This window comes from Enhydra lutris, unplaced genomic scaffold (assembly GCF_002288905.1).
Source record: "Enhydra lutris kenyoni isolate GAN:26980312 unplaced genomic scaffold, ASM228890v2 scaffoldscaffold34, whole genome shotgun sequence".
NCBI classification, from domain to species: Eukaryota; Metazoa; Chordata; class Mammalia; order Carnivora; family Mustelidae; genus Enhydra; species Enhydra lutris.
This window is the reverse complement of record NW_019154118.1, coordinates 18,304,259-18,316,449: the sequence shown is the minus strand read 5'-3', so window position 1 is coordinate 18,316,449 and position 12,191 is coordinate 18,304,259. Positions and strand designations below refer to the sequence as shown.

Below are 12,191 nucleotides of genomic sequence, written 5' to 3'. Positions count from 1 at the left end.
AAAAAAAAAAAAAAAAGGTTTAAAGGCAAAAAGATTGACAAAAAGTCTTGAACTTTATTTGGTAGGTTTGTTGTCTACAGTGGTCTTGGTAGAATAATTTCAAAAATTTTTTGTATTTAATTATAAGACATTGGCATGGCTGGGAACCAAGGTTCTCACCATGGGAAAAGAAAGATACAAACAAGGAACAGAGAAGGAGGAAAGAACATTGGGGTATTAGACTAGAATTGATATATATAGATAGAGACATAGATAATTTATATGCATATAACGTCTATGTATAAAGTTATATATAAATATGTACAAAAATATTTAATAATATAATATTTATGTTAAAATTATAATATATAAAATATGTAACTAAATATGTAAATTTACTATACTTATATATCCTAGTTCTGTCTGCTGACACAAGTCAATAGCAAAGAGCATACTTCCTTGTTATCTAAATGTCACTCCTCCACTGGAAGGAGTCAGGTATCAGGACCCTGATTCCAGGTCTGGGGCAGGGAAAAGACAATGTGAGAGTAGACATCTTCTTACAACAGAAAATAAGAAAGCACTTAAAAATTAGAGGAGATAGATCAAAAGAAAGCAAAGGCCAGATCAAGGGGTTCCCACTGGCTAAATCTGATGTGATGAAATATAGTACACTGATTTTTTTTTTTTAAATCTCTGAGTCCATTGTGATTTTCAAAAAAGAGGAGAGGAGGGGGAAGGGTAAATCCTTCTTTACACAAGAGCACTCCTACCCAGTGTAGAAAAACGATGGAATTAGAAAAATCACTATTTTGTAGCCACCGGTGTAATACTCGATTCAGACAAGGTTTATCAATGCTGCCAAAACCACTACGTGAAGAGTTTTTAGGGAATAGGATGTTCGGTCTCAAAATAGCCCACAGATTACTGATTAATTACAAAGGGACAAAAATGGAGGACTCTGTAAATCCACCAAAACTAAGTAACTGAACTTTTATCGTCAACCAAGGATCAAACGAACCATCACCACTACTGGGACAGACAGAGGTGAGACTATCAGAAAGTGACGACAACAGCTATGCAGCGCTCTTGATTGTGACTGTGACCTGAATCAGACACTGGGGAAATGATCAATCTGCGGAACTGTGGGACATGATCCAAAACATCGCTCTAGACTTAACAAAACATCAGAGACACCCCCGACTCCTCTAAAAAAAAGGGGGGAGGGAGATGGAAGGCAAAGGAATGCTTCTAGATTTAAAAAAAAAAAAAAAAAAAAGAGGGAGGTGAAAACCAAATCCAGCGCACGATCTCCTCTCCGATAGATTCTGGATCAGGGAGGACAAAGAAACACATGTAAAGAATATCAATGGAACAACCAGGGAGATTTGAATATGGACTAGATACTAGATAATATTACTGAATCAGTGTTACATTTCTGGAATGCAATAATGGCACCGAGGTTACGCAGGAAAATGTCCTTATTACTCAGGAGTTGGAGCTACACGTTGAACAGCTCAAGGGCAAAGTGCCACCATGCCCGCAACTTGCTTTCACGTGGTTAAGGGAAAAAAAAAAAGGAAAAAAAGTATGTAAGTATACATGACTTAGAGAGCTAGATAAGGCAAATGGACAAAACGTTAAGCCTTGATGAATCCAGGTAAGGGGTTTACATGCATTCATGATCCTTGTCTTTTAACTTTCCTGTGGCTTTAAAATTTTTCTAAAATAAAAGTTAAGAAAAAAATAAGACTACAACCTCTGGACCACAGAGCCCAACCTACTCAACTATGAATGTGCCTAATTCAATGCCTGGTATACAAGCAGATACTCATTTTAAAAATAAATTTCTTAAAATTCTCATTTTTCTACCAAATGCCTTATGGGTTAGTTACAGAACATATCAAGTTCTTGATATAAATAGAGTACATAAAATATAAGAGGTTGAGTAAAATAATAAAGTCCTGTCTGTGTTTTAAAGCTCTCAAATTTGAGGTTATAATCACTGCTAGTTTCTCCAAGGAGACAGAAGGATTCCATTTACATCCAAAGAACGTTTGATTCCAAGCGGGATCTTATGGCCACTTTGTTCTCCAGTCTCAGCTTAAATAAAGAGAGCTGAGTACATCCTGAATTAATCCTTCCAGCGTAGCATTTCTCAGTATTCCCAAACATGATCACAGCAGCACTTGTAGCCAGAGCCATAGCCCCTATCCGTAACAAGTGGCTGTTTTCCTAAGAGCCTATGTATAAAATACTTCCTTCTCGAGTACGTTCATACACAGGATCTTTTTTTTTTTAACACTCTGTAAGGTAGATTGTTTTTGCTGTTTTTAACTCATGAGTAAAAGCACTAGGCTTTACTATTCTGTAACCTAAACTGGGTATTCCGCTTGCCAACCTGGACCAGAGATAGAAGAGATTTGCTTCAGAAAAGGGAACCGAACAGCCACTAACATTCATGTGATTACTAACAAAACTCAAAAAAAGGAGACAGAGGTCTCTTCACAAGGATGTGTGCTCACAAGATACGCACAAGGAAAAGTGAAGTTCAGTGTCATTTAAGCTAATCTGTACTTGAACCTTTTAAGAGATAAAACCATTTGAGCAGTAATTTAGTACTACATTAACTTGGGGTTTTTTCCTCCCTATCTATGAAGTTTTCATTGTTTAAGTAAGGGTTTCTGCAAGAGGAATGCAGCGATGCTCCTTTCCTATTCAGAAGAGAGACTCAAGCTGATAACGTCTGGGTGGCTTGGCTTATCACAGGTATAAGAGCCAAGCGCATACCACACTTGGACATACAACTTTTTCCCAAGACTGACCCCCAATACTCTGTAATAGTCACGTGTTTTCTTATCACTGAATAGCGCTATATAATCCTCTACTAGCAAGCTCTGAACTTGGCAGGGGAAGGATCCCAGAGCAAAAATAAATAAAATAAGGGGAAAACGGTGGCAGATAATATTACCAGATAGAGGCTTTGAAAAGATCCTTAAGATAACAAGATTAGCAGCTAGACTGAGAAACAGAAGTTTCATTTTTTTCTTAGCCTGTGCCAACGCACCCTCTCTGTGACCAACAGAAACGCGACCCTCCTGACACCAGATGACTGAGCTTAGGCAGGCAGCACGGTCCTCGGAGTCAGAGCTCTTTAAAAATCGGGCTAGTAAGGGCTTGGCCTTTAGCACACTGTCCTTCTAGCTCCCCAAGTAGGTACTTCTTAGTAACTAGACATTCCGAACATGAGCACCACTCTTTTAAGGGGTAAATCTTTTAGATCACCTTCAGAGGGGGTACGTCTCATTGATGCCAAGTCAGCAGATCCTCTCACTCTGACCCAGAATTCTGAAGTCTTCCCACTCCTGAGGGCTCGACTTTTTGCCAGAAACCCTTACTTTGCTGGCGTGAAATTTGTTAAGTCAATTACGGCATTTTCATGCTGTATTAAGTGCCTGCACGCGAAACCATCTTACCAAACAGACCCAACACACGGTCGGCACCCTGGTACGTAAAGTAGTCATTAAAACAAAGGCTACAACATTTGCACACTTCGGCTTACTGTAAAGAAACATACTCATGTATATACCTGTAAAGCAGAAAAAGAAAAGTCTGTGTCAGGGTATAGTTTAGATAAGCACGTGTTAGTGAGACAGAAGATGCAAAGGGAAGGTGTTTCTTCGCTAGGTGGGCAAGGAGACTCAGCAGGCCTCCACCTAGAAACCAAAACAGTCAAGTGAAAAACAGGTAAGAGAGAAGTTTCATGCAGAGACAACCAGCTGAAGGCTGGGAGCAGCAGAACCGCTTTCTTCCTCAGTTCAGTAGAGAGATCTGTCTTCCAGTCCCACCAGGACCGAACTGGAATAGTAGTAAGAAACGGGGGATAAGAAAGCAGTTGAGGAAGGAACAACCTAAAGACAGAACCGGGAGGACTGCAAATCAGATGCCAGATCTGAGATTAGGTTTTCTGGAAGGGCAGTGTCACAGCGCCGGCAGGTGGGCTTCCATCCCGATTAGCAGAGGCTGGGGTCAGGGGAATTTCCTGGGAAGCTTCTGCTAGTAAGACATGGTTTAGAGGATGTCAAGGCTTCCAAGAATGTCGTGGAGAAACAATCAGCCCCATTTTATTTCCGTCCAAGAGTGAAAGCTAAGGAGGGGAGGAAAAAAAAAAAAAGACTCTGAATTTCAGGGCCTTGGAGACCAGGACGACGGTGGTGTCATTTGCAATAACGGAGACTTTGAGAAAAGTTGATACCTATGGCAGAAAAGACGAAAGGTTGAGTCTCTGACATGTTAACTTCCACGTTAATCCGAGCCAAGGGGCGATCTGGTACAGACAATGGGAGAGGTGGGGCAGGTGAACCCTTTGTTTGCAAGCGGGTTCCTCCCTGCCCGCTCCGGGGATCTCATAATTTAATTCCAGTTTAACACTGCAGTCCAGGACTGGATAGCTTAAGAGTCCCTACCTTACCGAGGAAGACTGCCAAGAGCTAGATCCTTCTTCCAGGCATTTTTAAAAGTCCATGTCACTGGAATATCATCTTCAAACACTGAGTAGCATTTAAATATACATCACAGTGCTTTCATTTTAAGCCCATTTAACATCTCTGAATCTCTAGATCAAAATGTTGGGTCAAATGACTCTCTATTCCAGTAAAATATCTACTAAAAGAAAAAAGTTTCTCCACCCAGCCCACATCCCTCTTAAGATAATCACCCCGTTCAAGACACCTGTCAGTCATAACAGATTTCCTTAGTGCTGCTCTCTCTCAACCCCGCTGCCGAGTTGCTCTTTTGAGTAATAATAAAGGCCACACGTCACTTTGGCAGTGCATGTATATAAATACCTCCAGCTCTCATTCTTCTAACCCTAGTTCAAGGCCAACAGCACCAAGGCTTTGGAGGACCAGCACTGGAAGATCTTCAAAGAGAAACTGCCCATGGACCACAACAGCAGCTGTCCGCTAGAGCCCGCAATTTAAATCTCTGAAAAAGAAACTGTGGCTTCTGAAATTTAAACAAGGAGGTGCCACTTGTAATTACAAACATTCCAGTGGGTCCCTTCACTCCTTGATGGTTTCCAAACAAAGGCTTTTTATTTGATTTTGGTGGCACTCCCCAACGGAGACCTTCCTTCGTGCTTTTGCTGGTGCCGTGGCCAACTCAGAAGAGGGGCGCAGGTGGCGGGTTTTTACCTGGCCTGGAATGCCCAGATCCCTCAAAACCATCTCATGTGTAATTACTTGTTTGGCTGGAAACCAAAAAAACTCAATGCTTTGGATTTATAGCCCACATTAAATCCATTTGTGAAAGAGCCTCTTAACGAGCGCGTGCACACACACACACACACACACACACACGCCCCTTCACGTTTCACGAACCTTAGAAATGGAACCAACCTATTTTCCCATAAACCGAAGTTCAGAAATTTAACCCTGAAGCATTGCAGCATCTCTAGCTGAAATTAAAAAATTCCTCTTTTAAATCAACAGGGCAAATCCAGAGAAGTAAAAATAGTAACCTTTTTTCTCTGCCTACCCACCCCGTACCCCCGGTCCTACAAAAATAAGACCCAAATACTTACAGCTTGTTGTTAGGGTTTCCCACACCAAAGAAGGCATTCTGTGATCACTTCGGTTACAGAATACGGGCTGAAATTAGCATTTAGCCAGCGTGAGACAAGAAAAGACATCTTTTTTCTTTTAAGCCATATACTCTCAGAAGGCAAAGGCATTTATGCCACGGAGGCATTCAAAGATAAATACACGAATGAGGTATCTCACAGCCATCAAACTAAAATAGCCTTGCCTACAGAAGTCCTCAGATGGAGAGCATTCATTACGAGAACAACTGGAAATGGCCAGTCTCGCCATGGGTGCTTTCCATAGTGCGCCACAGTTGAGGGATTAGCAACAATTAGGGCATATTTACACAACCATATTTACACAACAATAAAACTCATCTTCTCCAATCCAAACAAAACGTTGCTCAAAATAAACCAAACCACACGAAAAGGTCTCGGGTGCAGGCAGTAATCGAAGCTCTGGCTTCTCTAGTTTCTGCCTCGGCTTTGCACCACCCTAATAAGCCTTCAGCCTACCTCGGTCCAGCCGGGGTAGGGCCAACGTTCTGCATTACCAGGGGAGAAAATGTACATGCAGTTCAGGATACTGTGATTGAGGGGAGGGGGGAGATCGGGAACTGTATTATAGATAGATAGATAGATAGATAGATAGATAGATAGATATAAATATATATGAGCAAATGATAGGATGTCCAAGATTTGTTGAAACTCATCTGAGAAGGTGAGGAAGCGGACAGAGGCCAGACTGACCACGGACGGATAATTTACAGAACTGGGCGACTGGCACACAGGGTTAATGATGGCATTCTTCCTCCTTTTGCATGTATTTGGAAATCTCCATAATAAAAATGGAAAAATAAAATATGATCAACGTTAAAAAAAAGTCATCTCACAAATCTTTTTTTTTTTTCCTTAAATTACTCTCAGCTTTTTCTCTGCTTAAATGAAAAGGGATGAATAGCTAGAAAGAAAATCAAGATCTCTTCTTGCTCTTGACTTAGGATTCTTCCTTTTGGCCTTAGTTACACGGAACCTGTTCCACTGTTAGTATTAATCCTTGAAAAGACAAACAAAGAGCTGAAACATCTAAAGCTGGGGCTCCTGAAGCCCAGTTTTCGCACATCTGACTTATCACAGTGACACACGTCCAAAAGCTCTCCCCTATGAAGGTGCTTCGGACAACGTTCGTGTTGTGACTGCCAAATAAAGTCCAGAGGTTTCAGAATCATTTGTCAACACCAAAGACAACCTTACCAAGAACCGGTGCTTTTATCTCAGAGGTCACTCCTCTGATCCATGGGTTTATTACCTAGAACACCAATTAATCTTGCTGTCTTCACAAGATAAACTAGGCCTAGCCAAGATATGGTGTGGCCATGATCCACATCCTCGCTGGGGCAACCCTGCTGGGTGGTGGAAGAGGTTTGCTGATTCTACATCAAGGGACCTGGTCCCCATCTGGGCCATATAGCTGACTTATCCTCAGTTCCATGGGCAAGCACGGTCCTTCCCTCTCCAGGTTGAGGCTGCCTCACTACAAAATAATGAGATTTCAGCAGACGATCTGTAACCTCTTTCCCCTTACAAAAATTCCACAATTATAAGAATCTCTAGTTCCTCAACAGGTAATAAGAAAAAGGAGTTTTGGTGTTAAAATGTCACATTTTCCATTACATACGTTTTGATGTGCATATGAATATTGTATTGGGTGAGTTTCGTGTATATGTGCATATATATGTACATATATGTGTGCGCCTATATACATATTTGATGAGTGCACATACTGACTGATACCATTAGGTATTTATATGGGACTAATTGCTTCCAACTCAAAGCAGCAAATTTTCAATTCTGCAACAGATGTCGCTGTGTGATTTCTCCTTTCTATGCTGGATTTTCAGTTAAAAACGCCCAGCGTAATGGTCAGTACTATTCTTCCCAAGAAAGAGATGCAGCATTTGAATCCTTAGGATTTATTTCTTACAAATTTTCTTTATAAGCTGGTAAATTTCCATTCAAATCATAGCATAGATTAGTTTGGCCCAATTTAACAGATCTCCCACATTAAAATAGGCCTTTTGTGCACATACACGCGTGCACACACACACACACACACACACACACACACACACACACCCATTTTTTAAATGTAAATTCTAAGTGGCCGATTAGGCATTAAAATGTCACATACAAAAACCCAGAGAATGAGACAGTTTCTATTCACAGCAATACTATCAATTTTTTAAAGCCTGAAAATCATTCAGCAATGCAGGCCAAGGAATTATAAAAATTCATTTATGTCTGAGGCCAAAATGTACCAGGTGTGGGCAAAAGTCACGAATAACTCCAAGAGCACCATTAGTGATAATGAAAATTTTGGATTTCAGTTGTTATAGCATTTCTTTAAAAATAAATAGTAAGACTAGTATTATAGTTTGCAAGATATCTTACCTATCTGACATTCTCTATCAACCACTGCTTGACACATGTCACAAAAAAGTGACATCTCTTTCAACCAGTAGGTCCTCCAATAACCATGAGTCTCAACAGGTAGCTAGCACAGTCTTCTGTCGAAATTCAGAGCTAGGAGAAAGCATTTCAAAGCCTGCCTTTCAGACCCAGGAACCTGTTACCTTCTGGGCTTTTAGAGGGAGTAGAGCGAGATGAGCAGTCAGGCAGTCCAGGACCAACTCGATAAGAATATGAAGTCAGGAAGTGGGAGAGGAAGCGAAAGTGTCCTGCTTTTTGGCTTCTCCCCTGTCCCACTCCCTTTTACCAGGAGGGCCATTGGGGAAAACTGGATAAAGCATGTACAACATCCATATGAATAAAGCTCTTTGTTCCAGAGAACTGCCTGCTCTTTTATTCCCCCCTTTTTCCGTATTTGTTCATTTCAAAAGATTGCTCAATGGGCCTCTTGTTCCTCCAAAATGTCCCAGGCAAATAATGCAAGCTTGTCTCGTCACACAAGTCACTAAATGAAGCCTTGTGCGTCTCCAGTGACACACTGTAAATATAAAGTGGCATTAATGAGGGATATTTTATCAAAGCCATCACAGACAAGTGCAAGTCCCTCCTGTGGCTATTCAATTTGATGCAGGGAAAGGCAACAATAGCAGGATGGCACTTTTTGTAAAGTCCCCATCCCCGGTATACAAGCCCCAACAGGCCGAGACAAGCCAAACTCAGCCCCTGGGCTTCCCAGCACCCACACAAACCCCCACCCATCAGCCAACCTCTCTAACGCTAAAAAACGTAAGAGAAGCAACACCCATGCATACACGGGTTCACGCCTCAAGAGAAGCAACACCGATGCATGCGTACACCTAAAACGTAACAGGCGTGATTTACACCGAGGAGCGAGTTTCCACAACCCCGTTTCTGCTGTGTTTCATTAACATCCATTTACTCCACACACCACAGGAGGGATGGGAGATTTTCTCCAGGGGATAGACAGATTCAGTGACAGCTGAAGACAGAACCAAGACCTAAAGCAGGATGGCCCCAGACTGCTATCCCAGCGAGCATGTAAATGAAACATGCCTAATGAAGTTAGAAGGCAACACCAACAGGTTTCTCTAACCTGACAGTGGCACCTGGAGGCCTCCAGAAAAAGCTTAACAGGAGAGGACTAAGGAAGCAAAGTCCCCCGGTGCCTGCCTAGAAGTCTCCTCCGCGTGCCCAGGACCTGGGGGCTAAGCCAACACCCCTTCCCCAAGCCATCACCCAAAAATGCAGAAAGGGAGAAACAGATTAAAGGCAGTCATCTCACCCCCTCACTACAAATCAAACCCAATTACTTTCTAATTTGAACACAATCTGATAACCGGCGTACAAACAGGGATGTACACAAGAGCAAGAAGCTGCTTCCATGGTAACTGGCAACAGAATTTTCTTGTAGCTTTGACATGCACGGTTGAGTTCCAGACCGCTCCTTTCTGAGTCCGCATACATCCCTCGCTGGGAAGGCAACTTCTCACCGCGAGATAGTTACAAATATAGTACTGTCGCTACTACCCGGTGCCGTCAATGAGCAGGCTTGACGGAGGAGGCATCATCTAGACCTCCTCTGTTGCCAAGCGGCATAGCACGTCTCCCATTTTTAGTCAAAAGGCAACATCCCTGACCAGCGCTGTCCCCCCTCCCCTTTTTTGCAGCCAATACAAGTCTATTGTTGCCTCTATTATGCGCCAGTTACCGAGCCTTCACTCACGCTCACGTTTAACTGACACTGGCGCTTTTTACAATGCAGCAGTATGAGGGATCTCTTTCACGAACATTTTATTGAACCCATCCAGTCAGAGACATCACCCGAAATGAAGTTGTAACCACACCGGCAAAGGCTGAACCCAATTATCTCCTAACTCATAAATTAAGAATTCACAGAGGAAAAACACATAAACAACATCCGGAGACAAGCAGTGGCATGGAAGAAAAAACCCTCAGCTCTGGAACTGAGCTGGTGCCAGATTCCCACCCCTGTGCATCCCTGATACGTTCCCCGAGCCGAGCTCCCTTGCAAGCCTGTTTGCGGCGGGCGGGGGGGGGGGGGGTAGAAACCAACCCGGCATCCCCGAAATCCAAAGCTAGTACCCCCGACATCCCCATTTCCTACAGCGTGTCTCCTGCAGTGTTTACGTAACTGTGTGTCCTCTAGCGTGTAAACAAAAGGCACGGCCCAAGCGGTGAGGCGCCCGGTAGAGGCACGGTGGCCCCAGAGCTGCGCCCGCCGCGGCCGGGGGCTCCGCAGGTGGGGGCTGAGCTCTCGGTGTCCTCCGCCACTTGTTGCTCGCGGGTCCTGCAGCTCCCAGGCTGCAAGGAGGGGCTTTGCAGGCGCCGAGCCCTGCTGCATCCCCTCCTGCACCTCCCGCACCACCCCCCCTGCGGTCCCCGTGCCTCCCCGCCCCGCTCCCCACCCGGAGCCCGCAGCGGGCAGCCAGGGGCTGCGGGGATGCCGCGCGGCCGCGGAGCTCGGCGGTGGCGGGAAGGAGAGGCAGGGTGCAGTACCGCCAGCCTCTCGGCTGGGGAAGAGCTCCGGCTCCCTTTTGTTAGCAAAAGCAAACACTGCCCTCTTCTTTCCCGACCGCGCCAACGCGCCCGGCACACGGGCAGCCACACAGTGTGCTCCTGCCGAGTGCACGGCGTCTTCGGGGAAGGCGCCGGGCGTGCAGAGCCGCCCCTGGGCAAATTCCCAAGACAGCTCCGCACACAGGGGGCGCCCAGAGGCCCGCAGGGTGCCCGCCTGGCTGCAGAGGCCGCGAACCTCCCGCCACCACCCTGGGGCTGCCGAAAAGGAAGGGCAGTCTGTAAATCCGGCGTCCCCACTCGCGGCGGAGGACGCCGTGGGGCAAGCGGGCTGCGGGCTCCCGGCTCCTTCCCGCAGAGGCGGCGACAGCAGCCTCCCCCACCCCGCGGGGCCGGGCCTGAGGAACTTTCCCTGCCTGGAGCGGAGCCCGGGAGCCCCGCAGCCGGGCAGCGGTGGGGGGGGGGGGGGGGGGGGCCGCCGTCGGGGGGGGGGGGGGCACGGGGGGCGCGCTGTTCCGAGGACGGGGGCGGGGGTGGGGGAGAAAGGCAGAGCGCGGGGAGAGCAGGAGCGACCAGACAAGTCTGGGGATGTCCTGTGGATCGGTGAGCAATCACGCTGGAGGCGGCTGCTAGTCAGCCATAGGGGGGCTTGCGGGATAGAGATTTAGGGGGCCCGCTGGAGAGGTGGGGGCGAATGGGCAGCCCTGGGACGGGAGGACCTGCAAGTTACGGGGACAACAACGAGTTTGGGAGGGTCCGGAAGGTTGGGGGGGGTTCCCCTCCATCCATCCCCTTCTCCCATATTCTCGAGCCCTCGGGCCCCCCATTCTCACTCCACTCCTCACCCCGCGCCAAGCCGGGGAGAAAAGGTGTGGGTGCAGCCATCCCTAAGGGCTCCAATTCCCACCCAGATGGGCAAGGGAGAAGGGAATCACCGAACCCCTCTGCCCCTTCATCTCAGCCCTGAGTTTCCTCTCCACACTCCCTCCGACTCCGATTTAGGAAGTGGGGGAAGGTTGTCATGGAAACGTTTCCCCCTTCCACGGCTATGGCTACTGGGGTGCCTTAGGAGATTCAGAGGGCCAACCGGCCGGTGCCGACACCTACCTGTGGGGATCAGTGCCGCGGCGGAGAGGAGCAACAGCAGAAGCCGGAGTCGGAGCCCGGGAGGCGCCGCCGCCGCCGCCACCGCCGCCACCGCCGCCGCAAACTGGGATCCGCTCGGCAGCACAGCACTCGCCATGTCGGGCACCTGCCTCAGACTGTCGGCGGTGGCTTCCTCCGGAGCCCGAGCGGACAACTAATGAGATGCTAATGACATGCACTGGGGGCGGAGTCCGGACCGACCAATCACAGAGCCGCTAGCCCAACCCGGCTCTCGGAGGACTCGCCCCCTCCCCCACCCCGCCCCCTGGCGCTGGCGTTCGGCGGCGCGCCCGCGCCACCTAGGGGCGGGGCTAAGGGGAGGGGCGTATGCAAATATGTTTATGTTAAAATTCGTTTTCGCTTCCCCGGGATCAAGGAAAAAGTGTTCTCCTGGGCGCCTGGCTTGTGGGGGCTCGGGCTCCAGGGGGCGGATCTCGCTTCCGGGACACCTATATTA

General features: G+C 46.8%; 1 protein-coding gene across 3 annotated transcripts in view; it reads right to left on the bottom strand.

Annotated features, from left to right (window-relative positions):
- LOC111153752 (cell adhesion molecule 1) overlaps positions 1–11,837 on the bottom strand; it is a 323,281-nt gene extending 311,444 nt beyond the window's left edge. For all 3 annotated transcript variants that reach the window (XM_022512961.1, XM_022512962.1, XM_022512963.1), the window contains exon 1: positions 11,696–11,837. In XM_022512961.1, the coding sequence (XP_022368669.1) occupies positions 11,696–11,831 (136 nt within the window). In that variant the 5' untranslated portion in view covers positions 11,832–11,837. The remainder of the gene's footprint in view (positions 1–11,695) is intronic.
- Between the last annotated feature and the right edge of the window lie 354 nt (positions 11,838–12,191).